This window comes from Megascapheus bottae, chromosome 18 (assembly GCF_031878675.1).
Source record: "Megascapheus bottae isolate mThoBot1 chromosome 18, mThoBot2.hap1, whole genome shotgun sequence".
NCBI classification, from domain to species: Eukaryota; Metazoa; Chordata; class Mammalia; order Rodentia; family Geomyidae; genus Megascapheus; species Megascapheus bottae.
Genome location: NC_143526.1, coordinates 7706568 through 7726621, shown reverse-complemented (window position 1 = coordinate 7726621; position 20054 = coordinate 7706568). Strand labels below are relative to the sequence as shown.

Below are 20054 nucleotides of genomic sequence, written 5' to 3'. Positions count from 1 at the left end.
ACTTGAATTAAATATTGTGAGCCTATGAAGTATCTAGAATATAATATATCCTCATTAAGGCATTGAAAGACTGAAATCTTAGCATTCATATCAGTAATAATTACTTCCATATCATATATATAATATTTTTAAGTATTTTCAACAAACCCCTATACACACACACACACACACACACACACACACACACACACGTACATGTGTGTGTTCCTGAGCATCACATCTACAGGCTTGGGTATACTAAGCAAATGTACCATTTATTACATTGTTATACTCACAGCAAATGTGTATATATTTTTTAAAGAGGACAGTAATACACTGGCAATTCGTTATGCATAATGGCTTGAACACAATTTTTGTGCGCAATGACCACCCATGCCTTATTTCCCCCTCTTACCTCACTGCCCTGCATGGTTTTTGCTGGGTTAGCAGAGGGGATGGCAGCATTCAGCTCAGGCTCTGGCTTACACAAAAGTGCGATGGTATCACGATGAGACTGATAACGTTCTTTCACTTGTCCATCTGCTTGTACAGCTTTGTCTAAAACTGTTCTGAAGTTGTTTCCCTCTGAGGAATAAAGTTTCCAGAGCATAGCATAATTCTAACAGCAATGTTTATAGGCCATATGTATTTTTAAGTTCTGGTCCTCAACTTCATTCATCTTCCCCTTCTACAGGCCCCAAAATACTAAATAAAAACTCAGCTGTCAATCTTGGCATTTTCGGTTTTGGAAGAATAAAATCAGAAGCAAAGCTACAAGTTAAACTCAGTATAATGTGGTGTCAAATGAAAGCAAATTGAAAGTATAATCCTTTTCTATACTCATGAATATCAGAAGGTATAATTCACTCACAAAACTGTATACAATTTGTATAAAAAGAATTCTCTCAAAAGATAACTTTAAAAATCAGAAGACGTATTTCTTAAAACCTTATGCAAATAAACAAGTTCCTACTCATGAGGCTATATTAAATACAAAATATTTAAATAGAGCCAGACACAGTGGCTCATGCCTATAATTCTAGCTACTGAGAAGGCTGATTTGAAGTTCATAGCACAAAACTAACCAGGGCAGGATATGATATTCTTATATCACCACTTAATCACCAAAAAAAAACAGGATTGGCACCAAAAAAAGAAATTATAAATTATCTATATGGCTTCCTATGTTTTTTAAATATAAAGAGAGACTGGCAAAAAAAATAAAGGTTCACTTTATTTTTTAGTTCTTGCAAACAACATAGAGCTACTGCTATTTTGTCATTGCTGTTTTTATATTAAACTAAGAGAAAACACCAAGTTTTTGTATTAGCATATATTTAGTAAAAATAAGTTTACAATTTATTCTAACTTAATCAAAATCCTGAATACAAATCAAAAATGTTTTCTAGTGGAGGTCATTTTTACATACTCTTACCTGCTCTTAAAGGCTTATAAAGGTCATTGGATGGTGTCCTTTGCCAGCGTTCCTTAAATTTTGTTCTTAGGTCATTATCAGTTGCTTCTTCTTCATCCAACAATTTTAGTGACTTGAAAAAAGGAAATAAAAAACATTGAGACACCGTTTCTATCATAAAAATGCAGACATTTTAAACATAATCATATCCCAGAAAAATGGATGGGCTAGAACTAACCACACTAAATGAACTAAGCCAAGCTCAGAGAGACTAACAGCGCATGTTTTCTCTCCTGTGTGGAAGCCAGATCTAAAATACACTGGGACATGATAAATTATTCAAAACTCTAGGCATTCATTCACTGTGAGACCCAAGGAGGATACTCTTAGGAGAGGATACAAAGGTGCAAAGCCTACGTGCCTCTGATCATACAAAATGTTATTTATCAAGATGAACTCTAGGAAACAGAAATAAGGTCTTTGTTGCTTTTGTTTTCTTTTAATGTTTTTATTGAAGAATTTATTAACATTGATTTTTACATCATATTTCAAATGTCATGTTTAACAAACAAGTATTTAAGAAGGGAATCTCTGTATACAATCACTGGCACTTAGATTTTAGAACATAATTAAAATTAAGCATTAATCTATGTAATAAAACATTATGTCTATAGAATATATTGCCCATCATAGATTTTTATGTCTATGTAATTATGTTTATATCTCCAAGACCATGTCCATAATATTGGGTACCCAAATAGTGAATCATCGCTTTGTTTTCTTTTTTTTTTTTTTTGTCTTATTTTTTGTTTGTATGTCTTTAGGAGGGTAAGAGAAGGCACAGAAATGGAAGGAGGGACAAAGGGGGAACAAATACAACAGTAGTACTCAACAGTAGTAGACACTGTTGAAAATGAACTATACAACTTGTTGGTGGGGTTGGGAAGGAAAAACTGGGTGGGGGAGGAATGATACTGTGCAAAAAGAAATATACTCTTTACCTGACTTATATAACTATGACTCCTGTATATATTACCTTTATAATAACCATTAAAACAATAATAATAATGTCCAAAATGGGTAAGTTTCATGAGAAACAAAAACTTCTACATGACTGATTAATGAAAAGAAATGGTTTTGGTTTTTGTAGCAACCTAAGTAATATATAATAAAAAGTCATAAAAATAGGTTAGAGTATAGCACTCAGTAGATAAGCAATTGCACAGCATGTGCATGGAGCTGAATTTCATGCTCAATACCATAAAAAAAAAAACAAGAAAGTTATAAAATGTAAGGTTTCTATTACCCATAGTATTTCTCAGTAAAATACTTTTTAAAGTACCAAAATGCTGTAAAGAAATTTTTAAGATTAAAATAAACAGAGGCTGGGAATGTGGCTTAGTGGTATAGTGCTTGCCTAGAATACCTGAAACCCTGGGTTCAATTCCTCAGTACCTCAAAACCAAAATAAAATAAAGTCATAAGCCAAACCTCTGAAAATAAAGCAAAAAGAACAACCGAATTATGCAATAAGATATAATTAGACTTCCATCCAAGTACAACACATTGAAAAGTATACAAAACACATAAAAATTTCCTAATGTTCCACTGAAAGGAAACACAAGAAACAGCTAATCTATCCATGGACACAAAGGAGCCAAGGTGTCTTACAGGCCCTGATCACTTGAGGCAGAGAACACCATCTTTTCTCTCATATACCAGAGAGGCCTTGTAGGTCTCCTAGAATTTTTATCATATATTATCATATATACCAATATATTATTATATATTATTTTTATAACCCTCTAACAATGAATTCAGCTAGTGAATGCATACAAAAGTACGCCAAAACCTAGAACTGGCTCACAATCTATTCTTTGCCATCTGTGAAGTTTATCACTGAACTTAACACATGAGAAGAAAACAGAAAACTTAGGCAGAGTCAAAATAGTAAGAGGTGAGAACAAAGGCACTCTCTTTTTGTCAGACTAGGAAAGTTACAAATCAGTGACTCTCAATGAATACTTTTATTTTGGTGGGGAGAAGATAGTATTCTACCACTTCAGGCATGGCTCCAGTTCATTTTTTTGCCTTATTTTCCTGATAGTCTCAGTTTTTTTTTCCTAGAGCAGCCTCAGTTAGGCACTCCTACCCATGTCTCCCATATAAGAAAGGAGAAAGATGGGGCTGGGAGTTTGGCCTAGTGGTAGAGTGCTTGCCTAGCATACACAAAGACCCGGGTTTGATACCTTGGTAACACATACTTAGAAAAAGCCAGAAGTGGTGCTGAGGCTCAAGTGGTAGAGTTCTAGCCTTGAGAAAAATCAAAGGATAGTGCTCAGGCCCTGAGCTTAAGCCCAAGACTGGCAAAAAAAAAAAGAAAGGGATTTTTTTGTAATAGGACCCAAGGAAGGAGAGAAGACAGATTTCACTCAGGAAGCCAGGTGTAGTGAACTTCAACACAATACAAGCCATCTATGAAAATCCCACAGCTAAAATCATGCAGTCCTGCACCATATAGCCATGATTTTTTTCCAGCAGTACCATAAAATTATATGCCTAACAAAAGTACACACACTGTGATGTATGTACAATGACAAAAGTCACTTAACAAGTGTTTCTTCAAACATACTCCCACATTAAAGTGGCATATGATTGTGCTTACTACTGGGCAAAAAATAAAAATAAAAACTGGAAGTTTCCCTGTAAGATTAAAAAAAAAACAAAACAGGATGTCCAATCTCTCACCACTGTAGTATCACAAAAACTAGTAGGAAGGGAGAATAAAAGCCAACCAAATTGGTAGGAAAAAAGTAAAACTATCTCTAGTTGCATTTTATAAAACCACATATGCAAAAAAAAAAATACTAAAGACTGATGCCAGGTATCAGTGGCTTATGCCTGTAATCCTAGCTACTCAGGAGACTAAGATCTGAGGACTGAGTCTCAAACCAGGTAGCAAAATCTGTACAACTTTTATCTCCAATTAACCACCAAAAGCCTAAAGTGGAGTGTGGCTCAAGTAGCAGAGCACTAGCCCCAGAGCCTAGGGCCTGAGTTCAAACCCTAGTACTGGAAGAAAGGAAGAGAAAAAGAAAAGAAGGGAGGAAGGCAAGCAGGCAGGTAAGCATAAAACTAATAATTTCAGTAAAACAATGGAAACAAAAGTCAATATATTTTAACTTTAGTAATCAAGAGTCAAACAAATAGTTTTTTGCCAGTCCTGGAATTAAACTTAGGGCATAAACACTGTCTCTGAGATTTCTTACAGCTAGCACTCTACCACTTGAGCAACAAGCATAATTTCTGGCTTTTTCTGTGTATGTGGTACCAAAGAATCAAACCCAGGGCTGGGTGCATGGTAGGCAAGGATTCTGCCACTAGGACAAACTCCCAGCTCCCTCCCAAATATATATTTTTAATATATATATAAAATACTTAGAAATAAATTGCTAACATATCTCCAATTTGTAAGGAAATGGAAAGACTTGGAAAAAAATCATATTAAGTGAAGTAAGCCAGACCCAAAGGAACATGGGCTTGATGGTTTCCCTCATTTGTAATAATTAGTACACATCTAGGACTCTCCTAACAGAAGATTACAATAGTGCAAAACCTACATACATAAGGCCATATATGATGAGGCTAACTGAAAGGATCTCCAGGATATGGAAACAAGAGCTTTATATCCTGTGATTGTTGTTCTTATACTATATTATTTCTTTTCTCTTTTTTCCCCTTATGGTCAATCTCATAATGTTACTGTATCTGACTTTGTTAGTTAGCATATTGTATATACGTTTATTTGTTTATTTGAAATAGGAAGGGAAGGGGGAAAACAAGATGATTGGGAGAGGATGGGGGAAATGGGGACAAAAACATGAAAAGGTATCAGTGTGTGAGAAGTAATGCACCTACAATCTGGAGAATATAACTGTAACCTCTCCATACATTACAATAAAAAAGTGCTTCTGAGCAGTATGGCAGTTCCTCAAAAGACTAAACATAGAGCTCCCCTATGACCCAGCAATTCCACTACTTGGCATTTACCCAACTGTCTAGAAACAAGGGCATACTAAATCCACTAGCACAACAATGTTCATTGCAGCACTATTTACCATAGCAAAGAGATGGAACCAACCCAGATGTCCCTCAGTTGATGAGTGGATCAACAAGATGTGGTATTTATACACAATGGAATTCTATGCTGCTGTCAGAAAGAGTGACATTGCCCCATTTGTTAGGAAATGGAAAGATTTAGAAAAGATCATATTAAGTGAAGTAAGCCAGACTCAAAGGAACTTAGGCTCAATGGTTTCCTTCATTTGTCATAATCAATAGAAACCTTGGACTCTACTAGCAGAGATTTACAATAGAGCAAAACCTAGATACATAAGGCCATACAGTATGATACTAACTGAAAGGACTTCTAAGATATAAAAACAAAAGCCATATAATGAGTGATTGCTGTACTTAATATACTATGTTATCTCTCATCTCTTTTGCTGTCCCTTGGTTATCTCATATTGTTACAGTATTTTACTTTGTTATCTGATATATTGGATAAACGCATATTTGGTTATTTGAAACTGGATAGGGAAGGGGGGAAAACAAGATGAGGGGTGGGGTGGGGAGAGGGAAATGGGGACCAAGACATGAGAAAGGGTATTAATGTATGTGAAGTAATGTACCTTCTATCTGGTGAATATAATGTAACCGTTCTATTAATTACAATAAAAAATATATGAAAAAAGTGCTTTTGATACTGCCAAAATATTACTGTAAAAAAAGAAGAAATAACTACAATGACTATACAGTGAAATCTATACAACATTGCTGAAAAAACTTAAGACAAAAATAAAAATGGAAAGATATTCTGTGTTCATGGATTAAGAGACAGCATTGCTAAGACTGAAAATACTCCCCAAACTGATTTAAAAACTTAATGTAATCCTTATCAGATTTCCCACTAATCTGGTCCAAAAATTCTTATGAAAATTTAAGTCTCCAAATAGAAAAACAAGCTTGAATAAGCTGTAGAATTTAAGCTCCCTCATTTACAAAGCTACAGTAATAAAAACAACATGGTTACAACATAAACTCAGACTTCGTGCCATACTCAATATTTAATTTAGGGGCCAGGAGTTTAGTGTTAGACTGCTTGCATAGCACGCAGGAAGACCCAGTTTCAATTCCTCGGTATCACACACACACACACACACACACACATACACACACACACACACACAAAATTGCTGTGGCACAAGTGAAGTTCTAGCCTTGAGAAAACCCAAGGATAGTGCCCAGGCCCTGAGTTCAAGCTCCAGGACTGCCAAAAAAAAAAAAAAAGATGTAATTTAGTAGCGATCAAACACCCAAACATAAGCGTATTCATAAAAGTATTCATGACCTTGAATTTTTGGCACTAGAATCCTAATGACACCAAAAGCACAAACAAGGAAAAATTACATAAACTGTACTTCATCGAAACATTTATCTAGGCAGTAGTGTGTGTACTTGTCATCATAACGACACAGAAAGAGGAAAACAGAAGCCTCAAAGTCCAAGCCAAAAATGTGATATCTAGTTAAAAAGTAAGAAAAGTAAAAAGGTCTGGGGCATGTCAAATGTAGAGTGTCTGTCTATCAAGTATGAGGATTCAAATTCAAACCCCAGTACCACCAAAAGAAAATGGTCTTTCTTTTACACCAAAGAACAATATCAAGAGAATGAGAAGACCACTCACAGAATAGAAGAGGTGTCTGTAAATCATATAAGCTGATAATATCTAATATCCAAATTATATAATTCAAAAAGACAACATATTTTTTTAAAGGCTGAAGAGTTGGAGTTCAAAAGACATTTCCCCAAAGAAGGGACACAAGTGACCAACAAGCAAATGAGAAGATACTCATCCTTATGATTAGTCATTAGGAAAATACAAATCAAATCCATACCACTTCATACATGCTGAAAAGTAAGCTAGCATTGAGCTGAAGACCTCAGGAATAGCACCCAAGCCCTGAATTCAAGCCCCACAACTGACCAGAAAAAAAAACCAAAAAACTCTTCTCAGCTGGGTACCAGTGGCTCATACCTGTAATCCCAGCTATTCAGGAAGCTAGGATCTGAAGATCACAGTTCAAAGCCAGCCTGGGCACTAAAGTCCATGAGATTCTTATCTCCAGTTAACCATCAGAAAACTAGAAGTTTTGGCTCAAGTGGTACAGCGCTACCTTTGAACTGAAGACATCAAGGACAATGCCCAAGCCCAGAGGTGAAACCCTATAACCAACCTCGCCCCACCAAACAACAACAACAACAAAAAAACCTCTTCTCAAAATTGATGACATTTCAGTGCCGGGAGTTTGGCCTAGTGGTAGAGTGCTTGCCTAGCATGCACAAAGACCTGGGTTCGATTCCTCGGTACCACATACATAGAAAAAAGCTGGAAGTGGTGCTGAGGCTCAAGTGGTAGAGCTCTAACCTTGAGAAAGTCCAAGGACAGTGCTCAGGACTGGCCAAAAAAAAAAAAAAATTGATGACATTTCAGTAAGCAGTTTTTATCAAAAATAACTTTTTACAAAACCAAACATATGTCTTCCATTCAGTATCACCTTAAACCTCAAGTAAGTATTTTAATTTCTAATGTCTAACTTAGATTAAGCAGCAGGCACATCTATTACTGTACTTTACAACTCTCTTACAGACTAAATACCTTCATCCTTATTTTCCAGATGAATCAACATACAGATTTTAATTCAAATCTGAGATTCTGTGTTTCTAACAAGCTCAGCAAAAGCAAAAATTTAGTACTTGACTATATAATATTAACAATCTCCTTTAGTTTTTCTGGTTATTATGTCTTTACAGGCAAGGTGAATGAATGCTGACTGAATAATTAGAGTAGAATCCCAACTTTCCAATCCAGTAAGGCAGTAAGTTCCCACCCTAACTTTCTTCAAGCTAATGTGCATTGAAAGATGAATAACAGCCATCATTCTCAAGTTACAACAGTTGCACTATCACCACAATGTAACAGTAATATAGCCATAACTGATTAAGAACATCCTATCAGTCCCAACAGCTACATATTTCATTGTCTTGACTTAATTTCTGCAATCACCCAAGGAGGTAAAAAATTATCAATCATATACTTCACAACATTCTAAGAACTTAAAAATTCTTCCTCTTCCTGACAGTACTCAGAAGTGAGGTGAAGCAAATTCTCTGAAAGTTTACTGACAAATCAAAATATTATGGATTTAAAGCATTGGTAAAGTAAAAGTGAACACGTAACTCAAACTAGCAAGAGCTCTATAATCAGTTTAAGTTATCTATTAAATACAGAAACCTACCAATTAAGGAAAAGGGCAAAGACACCAGAAAAAGAGAAAATAGTTGGCCTTAATCAAAACAACTTTAGAGTATTCCATTGAAAAAGTGCCATCTCTTCTAAGTAAATGAATTCAATCACCTTATAAAGCATCAGATGATCTAACTTCCTTTGTCTGATTCCATGTTAAACAAATTTGATATACAAAAGAAATTACTAATTATGAAGATTAGAACAGTTTGTGCAATAGTTTTTCATTGTATACCAGTATGATATAATGGCTCTGTCAATTTCATGCATTTATTTTCCCTTAACAATAAACTCATTCTTAACAGAATTTCCTTTGAAGCTAATGATCCAACTCTAAGCCACAAAGCATTCACCATGGTATTGAAAGGTACTCCATGAAACCCTCCAGTCTCAATTCCTACTGAGCACCAAAAGGTCAGTTTATACTTGAAAAGCATCTCTCAAAACATACCACATCTAGGATTTCTCTATTTCTTTGCAATAATTCAGGTAATTCTTTGATCAACTGATCAACAGTTTGGATGCCTCCCTGTTCGATGACAGATGTGGACTTGGTCAATATGGACTGCGGTACAGTATCTCCAGACACATCTTCGATAGCTGCTGGAAGATTGAGGGAAGCTAATACCCTGTAAAAAATAAAATAATGTATTATGTAAGATGTAAATCACCTTTATATTATACCATATCTACCTAAATCAATGGAATAGCATCTCCAACCCTCCAAAAAAGATTTTATATGAATATAAAAATAAAGGGAAAAACAGAAAACTTGTGATTAATAAAATTAAAACCACTGAAGAACTAAGTTATTAAAGCTAAAATTTTTGGACAGTAGGAAAATATGCTTGGCATTTGGTTTTTGTTCAAACAGAACATTTTTCATCCTAAATAAAGGTTGAAAATTCTATTCTTAAGAAAGCAGTCCTGGGACTGGGAGTTTGGCCTAGTGGTTAAAGTGCTTGCCTAGCATGCATGAAGACCCGGGTTCGAGTCCTCAGTACCACATACATAGAAAAAAGCCGGAAGTGGTGCTGAGGCTCAAGTGGTAGAGCTCCAGCCTTGAGAAAGTCCAAGGACAGTGCTCAGGCCCTGAGCTCAAGCCCAAGACTGGCAAAAAAAAAAAAAAAAGAAAGCAGTCTTTATCATATTTATCATATTGTTATAAGTCATAATATATAAAACAGGTCATAGTTAGGAGTCAACCCACACAGAAAAAATAATAGTAAATTTAATAAAAATAAGAAAATTCAAAGGAACCAAATAACTAGACATATGGGTAATCAAACGCATACCAAACACAGACAAACATATGAGGAAGCCAGGTATCAGTGGCTCACACCTGTAATCCTAGCTACTCAGAAGGCTAAGATCTGAGAACAGCGGATGAAAGCCAGCCCTGGCAGAAAAGTCCATGATAATATCATCAATAAACTACTCAGAAAAGGCTGGAAGTGTTGCTGTAGCTCAAGGGCACTAACCTGAAGCACAAAGGGGCTCAAGGACAGCGTAATACAAGCCCCAGGACCAGTAAGAAAATAATAATAATAATAGAGAAGGAGTGGAGGACCCAACTGACATGTCACAGAAAAATAGAACATATGGAAAGTTCAACATCACTGGACCTCAAGAAGTATAAATTAAAACATAATAGATACTGCTACATATGCACTAAAATAGTTAAAATTAGCAATGGTAATAATACAGAGAAACTATCTTTCTTGAACAAAATAGAATACCCAGTTTGGAAAAATAATCTGGCACTCTGGTACACTACACTCACTTATAAATTCCATTCTAGTGGGTAAATTACATGCTCCCTAAGTATCTTAATAAGCTTTATTTATCTATTTATCTGTTTATTTAATTTGCCAGCCCCGGGGCTTGAATTCAGGCCTGGGCAACTGTCCTTGAGCTTTCCCAAGGCCTAAGCTCCACTACTTGAGCCACAGCACCACTTTGGGCTTCTTCTATGTCTGTGGTATCGAGAAATCTAACCCAGGGCTTCACATATACGAGGTAAGTACTCTATCACGTGGCCACACTCCTGGCCCCTTATTTATATTTCTTAAAGTAACAGAAATAGTGCTTAACTTGGTCTAATGGATAGATGAGTACATTTATCAAAGTTAATTAACTACACAGTATACTTTAAGTGAGTACATTTTATGTAAATTATACCTAAATTATTTTAAATCAATTATTATCTTTTTTCCATCAGTTCAAAAGCTGGTTGAGAATACCTTAATGTACCCATATATCTACTTAATTTTAACTTTTACTTTTTCTTTCACACAATATGTACTGCCTGAGTTTTCCCATATGAACAGTTGTACCATTTATCTTAAAGAGATATCTACTTATTTCCCTGAAGCAAATGTCTTAAAATACAATCTGGTAGCCAGCTGCTGGCAGCTCAGGACTGTAATCCTAGCTACTCAGGAGACTGATAGCTGAAGATTAGAGTTGGAAACCAGCTGGGCAAAAAAGTCTTTGAGACTCATCTCCAATTAACCACCAAAAAGCTAGAAGTAGGGCTGTGGCTTAAATGTTAAGAGTGACAGCCTTGAGCAAAAATTTTTTTAAAAATCTAAAAATGTACTATATTATTTCTCATCTCTTTTGTTGTCCCTTGGTTATTCTCATATTGTCACCTTGTTATCTGGTATACTATATATGTTTATTTATTTGAAATAGGAAAAGGAAGGGAGGAAAACAAGATGAGGGGAGGGGATGGGAGGAGGGAGATGGGGACAGAAACATGACAAGGGGTATTAATGTGTGTAAGGTAATACATCTTCTATCTGGTGAATATAACTGTAACCCAATAAAAAAAAATAGATATGAGGGGTGGGAAAAAAGCACCCAGCAGTGAGTTCAAGCCCTTGTACCAAAACCAAAAAAAAAAGAAGAAAAAGAAGCATGGTAATCAGGTCCTGCAATTCAACTTACCCATGTATAGTTTTTCTGCTAAGCCTTAATAAAATATCCCCAAAAATATACGTGTATCTATCTTCCTACAACTTTATCATATATGCCTGATATTTAGCTGCAAATTCAGAAAGCTAAAATGCTCACACAGTTTAGCCAACAGGAAATTTTAGGAACTAATTTATGAAATATAAAATGTAAACCCTACCTACCCATTTGCCAAAGTGGTAGCTTCTCTCAGTTGAGCAATTGATCTGTTAACCAAATCAGCTTTCCTCTGATTAAATGCAGCCAAAGACTGCTGCACTGACATTGGAACCATCTTCTCAAACAGATCTGAAATTAGAAAGGGAAGTTCCAATAAATTTTTACGACAAAAACTCAAACTGTAAAAACAACGGATGATATGGTCTTTCAATATTCACATACAAATACATAAAGGTCAAAACTAAATCATTACTGAAGGTACAATGAGGAAGACAATTTTCTGATCACCAAATCCATGGACAACGGCAATTTCTGAACTTCCTTTTTCTAAACTAGAGACTATGAAAGACCTCTGATGACACCCCTCAGTGTTGACTCAGTTTCCAGCTCTACTACTTCCTAGGCTCCATGACCTTGGGGTAATAACTACTCAATGTATCAATACTCTCATCAGTAAAATGAGAATATTAACAGTACCATATCATTGGTTTTGTGAGAAACAAAAATGAGCTAATCATCATGAAGTGTTTAAAAGAATTGCTTTATTTGCTAAGTAAACATAAGAAAAATAGTCACTTTCCCTGGTGCTTAAAAATGGTATACCTCAAATCCCATCTAAGGGACACCAAATACTACATTGTTGATTACTAAAGGTAAGATATTTACTTATTTCATACAAATAACTCCAGAAGTCTCCCTATTTAAAAATATATAGTGGGCTAGAAATGTGGCTAGGTGGTATAGTACTTGCCTAGCATGCACGAAGTCCTGGATTCATTTCCTCAGTACCACATACATAGAAAAAGCTGGAAGTGGGCAGGAGTTTGGCCTACTGGCAGAGTGCTTGCCTAGCATGCACAAAGACCCAGGTTAAATTCCTTGGTATGACATACATAGAAAAAAGCCAGAAGTGGTGCTATGGCTCAAGTGGTAGAGTTCTAGCCTTGAGAAAGCCCAACGACAGTGCTCAGGCCATGAGTTCAAGACCAGGACTGGCAAAAAAAAAAAGAGAGAGAAAAGGCTGCAAGTGGAGCAGTAGCTCAAATGATAGGACACTACTAGCCTTGAGCAAAAATAAGCTCAGGGAAAGTGTCAAGGCCTTGAATTCAAGCCCCAGGTCTGAAGGAGAACGGGGAGAAATACATATATTTTTTTTTTCCAGTCCTGGGACTTGAACTCAAGGCCTGCACACTGTCTTTGGACTTTCTCAAGGCTAGTATTCTGCCACTTGAGCCACAGCACTACTTCTAGCTTTTTCTGTATATGTGGTACCAAGGAATCAAACCCAGGGCTTCATGGATGCTAAGCAAGCACTCTACCACCACTAGGCCACACTCCTAGCCCCATATATAGCTATTTTGAATGACAGTATCTTAAATGTAAAAATATTAAAGATGGTAAGTACCTATCTAAAGTTTGAATCATTACTCAGTTTCTAATTTCTGCTTGTGTTCCATACTTTATATATGCTTTATCATTAACTTTTCACCTCAAATTTTCACTGAACTCTTTATTCTCACATTTATTTTAAACATCAATATAAATAATACCTAAATTATATAAAGAAATTGTGACATTAGCTATAAAACAAATACTTATTAAGTAAGCTGCAGAAAAGAGTACATTGAAGAGCACCAGAAGAGCAGACATACCAGTAAACTTCTGGCTCACAGGTACATTAACTGGGGTAGATTTGACTAATGTAGCTTTGCCAATAGGATCTAGATCTTTAAGGTCTGGAACTCGATCATGATAAATGAAGTCATTATCCTTTTTTGCTGCAGTAAGGGCACGGTTGATCTTGTCAGAAAAATCCTTCACATTGACATATTCATCATAACGAGATGCCACTGTCTTGATTAATTCTGCAGCATGCTAAAAAGAAAATTGCCAGTTGGAAAAAAAATTTAAGAAATGGCATTTCCAACACTGAAGCTGACAACCTGTAAATTCTCTCATTATAAAATGCTCAAACACTGAAAGGTAATGCATAGATGCATTGCCAGGTAAACTGACAGAATAATGCCAATTTATCAGGAAGATAGAAAACTTAAATTTTGCATTTAACACATTCTAACTATATAAGCAATTATTCTAGCTATATAAGCAAATTGGTAACTCAGCCTATACCAAAGTGGAACACAGTGTGCTTTGCCAGTCATGAACTTTGGGCCACACGGACAGATTCTAACAAATACAGACAATACTAGCTAAAACAATCATGTGAGATAAAGACCAAAACAAATCTCAAGACTACAAAAATTTCATTAGAAGAAAATTTACTTATATAATTCTCTATAATAATTTAAATTAAGAAATCATAACCTTATGTTGAAAAGGAATTTCATTAAATAACTTGAATCAATGTCTCCCAAAAGCCCATGTGTGTTAAAGGGCTGGGAGCTCTACCACTTGAGCCACAGAACCATTTTTCAGCTTTTTCTATGTATGTGGTACCAAGGAATCAAACATAGGTCTTCATGCATGCTAGACACACACTCTACCATTAGGCCAAACTCCTGGCCCAGAATACACACCTTTTTTAGAGCAATAATCATACTTAGGATATTCTTACATTAAAATAAGCATGGACAAGTAAGAAATTAAATACAAAACTGCACTAAGTTTTTAGATAAAATATAAAACTTCAAAATGTAGTATGTAAAGACTACAGATTTTTAAAAATTACTTTTCTTTGATTAAATCTGACTAGGAAAAAAAACAGCAAGCCATATTATTTATTACTGAGACTCACCTGCAACCTTGCAATCTCTTCCCCAAATTTCTTCTGCTGTTTTGCCAGGATGGACTGGTGATACTCAGCATTGGCCTGCATGATGCAGTGCTTTGCCGCCAAGATGGGGAACACCTCCTGGAAATAAAAATACTGACCAGGGAAAGTCCAACCAAACAAACCATAACAGACAACAGGGATGCAGGAAGAAAAAGGAAAAGGAGAGGGAGATTAGAATCACCCCATTAATGATTTAGAGACAGGTTAGTCACTAGGTGTAAATGGAGAAGACGGTATGATATCGTGAGGATTGAACTCTATGAATTCAGATATTTCTTCCAGTTAAAATTAAGGGTTTTTTAAAATTGTTAAATGAAGTCAATTTATATTTTTACAATTTTGTTTAAGGCATGAAGTCAGCATTCTGTTTACAAGGAAGAGAGGGGAACATGCGTTAGAAAGAAAAAGAGATGTAGAATGGCCAAGCACAGGGCTCTTACAAACTTTCTTGAGAGCCCTTACCCAGCCCTTAAAATTACCTAAACCACCATTACTCACATAGACTAATGAAACTGCTCTATAGCTGACTGTTTCAGCATGTTAAAGAGACAAAAGACAGCAAAGTAAGTTCTTGCTTAAATCATATGCTAAGAGACGTAAAGATTATTTTAGCCATTTAAAAATGGTTTAGTACTATACATACTAACATTTCTATGCCATATTCTCAAAACCATGTTGTAGACACATAAATGCACCACATGAATAAATAATGATAGTGCCATTTTCCCTAATCTTTAAAAATAACTTCTCAAATTACTTTTAAAACATCCAATGAGTGCCGGGAGTTTTGCCTAGTGGTAGAGTGCTTGCCTAGCATGCATGAAGACCCGGGTTCGATTCCTTGGTACCACATACTTAGAAAAAGCCAGAAGTGGTGCTGAGGCTCAAGTGGCAGAGTTCTAGCCTTGAGAAAAATCCAAGGACAGACTTCAGGCCCTGAGCTTAAACCCAGGACTGGCAAAAAAGAAAAAGAAAAAAAATCCAATGAAATGAACCAAAAATCCACTATATGGGTAAAGGCTCTTCCAAAATACCTAACCCTATCCTGTCACTTCATTGTTTCTAGGAAACATTTTTTTAAACACCCAAGAAATACACTAGACATGTCTGTCTAGACAAAATTAGAGTTAAATCAAAACTAAATTACTACCTTCAGGGTTTCCTTGTCCTTCAGTAAATAATATCCTAGTTTCCTAGGTCCCACTTGCAGACACACTAGTTTTATAACCAGAATGAAAATCCCTTCAGCTTTAATAGTAAGGAAAAAACAGGACATCTTAATCCTACACTGCATTTGCAGGAATACTCAAGGCTGTAACAACTTGTTATTTAAACAAAAGGTATTCATGAATAACAGGAATGTTTAGAGATAGCTTCTAAGCCATTGAGATGATATTATTCTCTTTATGACAGTAATGAATTAATAATCTAATTGGATGTATCTGTACACTATGCAGTTGAACACAGGTCTTTCACATGAAGAAAAGGGAAGAGGAGATCTCAAGTCTCCTTGTAACAGTAATGTTACTAATATTAAGAGTCCTGGGCAAAATTCTGCTAGTCACTTCCCAGTCTTATTTTTTCTCCAAGAACTGGGAAAAAGCATGAAGAGCTCTAATTGCTAGGCAAGTATTCTACCAGCATGTATTCTAACATGAATCTACACTCTAGCCCTTTAAGTATCTTCTAAATCACTACAAATTGTCACATTAATTCCTGATTCATCCTACTGAATATATTTATATGAATTTTTACTGTAGCCCAAAACTCTGCAAGTTCATAATTTCTGATGATTCTTAAAAATTACTTATCAATTCATAAATTTTCTTAAATCACAGAACATCATCTGCCACCACACAAGTGAAACTAATTCCTGAATTCTTTTAATTCTGAAGAGAATAGTTAAAATGTACTGCATTTTTAAGTTTCTCTTTTGACCATTCCAACTTTACTGCTTAGTCTAGTCATCCCTTTGTTATTTACAAATGATCACCTCTGAGCAATCTTTTCAATTGTCACTTCAGAAAACCTCACATTAAAACAGAATACTTCCTGTGATATGCAGTTTAAGATGGTTGCTTTTCCTTAGCTGTTCATTATCAGCCCATTTTCTATCCCTGTTGGCAAAACTTAATTCTAATCAAGGTAGCAGATGAATTTGTTAAGGTTTCTTTTCCTTTTTTCTGCTTTTGCGCCTTAAGATTCATCTTTAAGAGAACAGGACAATAATTAAAAATATGAATAGTCAACATACTCAATTATTCATGCTTATATTAAATCACCAACAATTCAGTCTTACACAACTCCTTGATTGGAAAGATGGTCAGTTTTTCTGAAAAAAGTTTAGCTTAGGAAAATAAGTTTAGTACAACATCTACACAGTATAAAGATTAAATATAAAAGATTGGTCATGCAACTTCAATTTAAAATGCTTTCTATAAATGTTCTTTACATCTATTAAAATTTCAAATTTTCTTATACAAAATTTCAACTTGATTTTTATATATAAAAATATTTCCCATGCAAAATAACCAACTGTTTTTATATATAAAAAATAACTGACCTTGGGGAGCGTATCTTTATACTGACACTGTTTGAAAGCATCACCAAAGTAATCTGCAGCTTGATTAGCCAATTTAGCTATAATGGCATCTTTCATTTTATCTGGAATAAAATTCACCATTATAAGTAAAATTATATATGAGTCAGTATAGGCACTAAAACTAAGTTTGTGCATTTACTTTTTAAAAAATCTTAATGATGAGATCCGGAAGTTTAACCTAGTGGTAGCATGCTTCCCTAGTATGCATGAAGACCCGGTTCAATTCCTTGGTACCACATACATAGAAAAAAGCCAGAAGTGGTGCTGAGGCTCAAATGGTAGAGCTCTAGCCTTGAGAAAGTTTAAGAACAGTGCTCAGGCCCTGAGCTCAAGCCCAGGACTGGCAAAAAAAAAACCAAAAAAACAAAACAATAAAAACTGATAATACAGTATTCTTATGAGACTCCAATTACTCTACGGACAAATCCAAAAACACAAAAATAGATTCATGGTTACCAGCAGTTAGGCAGTAAGGAGTAACGTATGGTTGTCTTCTTGGGGTTACAAAAATGTTCTTAGTGTCTTTTTTTTGGGGGGGGGAGTAATGGGGCTTGAACTCTGGGCTTGGGGGCTGTCCCTAGGCTCTTCAGCTCAAGGCTAGCACTCTACCACTTTCAGCCACAGTTCTACTTCCAGTTTTCTGGTGGTTAACTGGAGATAAGAGTCTCACAGACTTTCATGCCAGGGCTGGCTTCGTGCCAGGGCTGGCTTTGAATCTCAATCCTCAGATGTCAGCCTTCTGAGTAGCTAGGATTACAGGCAATGAGCCATCAGCGCCCAGCTTGACAAAAAATGTTCTAAAATAAGATGATAATGGTTGCAAAATTTTGAATACACTAAACAACATTGACATAAAGTTTAGAATTTTGGTGTATATGCAGTCCACCTCGATATAAACTATCATTTGTTTAGTTAGCTGGCTGAGTTTTCCATTTTGCTTTTTCTGGTATTTGCTTTTAGTTTTGTTTGCTTGGGTTTATTTTTGGTGGTACTATGGTTTGACCTCAAGACGTAACAGTGGTAGGTAAGCACTCTACCATGTAAACTCTGCCCCTAGCTCTTTTTGCTCAAGACAAAGTCACCATCCTCCTGGTTATGCCAGCTTCCATAGCAGCAATGACAAGCAGACAACTACCATGACCAGGCTTTGTTTCATTTTTGGTTTTGTTAGTGAGGTGTCTCACAAACTTTTTGACTAACTATAATCCTCTCTATCTCTACTTTCTAAGTAGCTGGGATTACAGACTTTAGCTACCACATACAACATAATCTCTTACTGTAAAAAAAAAACTTATTCTAGTTTTGTATTACAGCAAGGTCTCTAATCTTCAATTTTTCTGCACTTTACATATTTTTATTCCATTCCCTCATATTAACTTCTATGCCTTATAAAAAAAAAATGTTCTTACTCCCTTATATACCAAGGAGTTTGTCTGAATGGTTCCTTCTGCCATTTAAGTCTTGGAACTCTCAACTAATGAACCTAATTAGTATGACCACCATGTCACAGCCTGACCACCAACCACTACACATAATCCATTCTTATTTTACTCAGAGCCACTTAGGCCTCTGAAATGACCTTGGCCACTTTATTTCTTCCTTATCATCTATCTCCTGCTAAAAAGACTGAGGTCTTAATTGTTTGCTAATTCTGTTTTTCTAGACATTAGAACAATGCCCTAGCACAGAACGGATACCCAGTAAATATTTGCTAAATAATATTTTGAAATATCATAAACACATCATTATTATTCCATAACCAGGTATTTAAAGATAATACCTATCCATTCCATAAACTTTCAAACACAACCTATACTTCCAGTACAAAAAAAGAAGGTAATTAAACTTCTCAATAATTCAAGTATCAAGTTCAAAAGGAAAAGCTTTAATAGAATATTTTAATCATATTTCAAACACCTTCTTAGTTTAAAAGCCTAACACTTCTTTTCATAGGCAATAAAATGGAGAAAAAAAATTGTAGTTACCTCTCGTGGCTTTCAAAAAAAAAACTTCTTGGGCCTGTGCCAGCATAATAAGACTGAGGGTCCCAACAGTGTCTGGAGATATGTCCACAGTAGGCTCTCGATTTAAGGCAGATAAAACTGTCTCTTTGATATGTAAAAAGGCACCACTAGCAAACTAGACAGGAAGAGAAAAAAAAGGCTTAAAAATCTATAGAAATTCTGTAAGACTTGCTTTTCTATGGTTACACACAAAAATCAAAGGTTAACCAGTGAATAATTGTTACACAAAAATTTCTCAGTTTACACAGTATCTTTCAATACTCTAATAAGAAACCTAGTGAAGAAGGAAAAACAAAATGACCACAAGATTTAGATATACCTCTTCCAATCTGATCTAAGGATAAAATTAGTATTGAAATGCTCTTGCTTTGATTTCAAACTTTTATTTCAAGAAGTATGCTGTGCTCAGGGGATTCTCAAACAATACATATATCTCATACTCACCTCAATCCTCTAAGGAAAAGCATTACTATTTGTTTCAGTTTACCTTTCAAGGCTCTCTAATAAAAGGTATCCCATTGCATTTTTATGCCAATTATACATTTTTTATCCCAATTATAATTTGTCCATATACTAAAATCCCTTACACTGAAAAAAAGGAAGATGTTAGATTAGCTATAGAGGGTATACAGCTAACTATACTAAAATAAGTAATATCTTTCATACAGTCATAAAGTAGTCCTAAAACTAGAATATCTAGAAAGATGAATCAGCTGGCCTTGTTCAAGGCCCTCCTG

The 20054-nt window shown here is 35.4% G+C and overlaps 1 protein-coding gene across 2 annotated transcripts in view; it reads right to left on the bottom strand.

Moving 5' to 3' along the window:
• Positions 1-20054, bottom strand: part of Pdcd6ip (programmed cell death 6 interacting protein) — a 61187-nt gene that overhangs the window by 16229 nt on the left and 24904 nt on the right. The window contains exons 5-12 of one of the 2 annotated variants that reach the window (XM_090351867.1): positions 19279-19432; positions 17255-17355; positions 14653-14784; positions 13550-13772; positions 11903-12026; positions 9211-9388; positions 1415-1526; positions 395-564 (exon numbers count right to left, since the gene is read on the bottom strand). In XM_090351867.1, coding sequence (XP_090207993.1) covers positions 395-564; positions 1415-1526; positions 9211-9388; positions 11903-12026; positions 13550-13772; positions 14653-14784; positions 17255-17355; positions 19279-19432 — 1194 coding nt within the window. The remainder of the gene's footprint in view (positions 1-394; positions 565-1414; positions 1527-9210; positions 9389-11902; positions 12027-13549; positions 13773-14652; positions 14785-17254; positions 17356-19278; positions 19433-20054) is intronic. The other variant, XM_090351868.1, reaches the window with a different exon arrangement.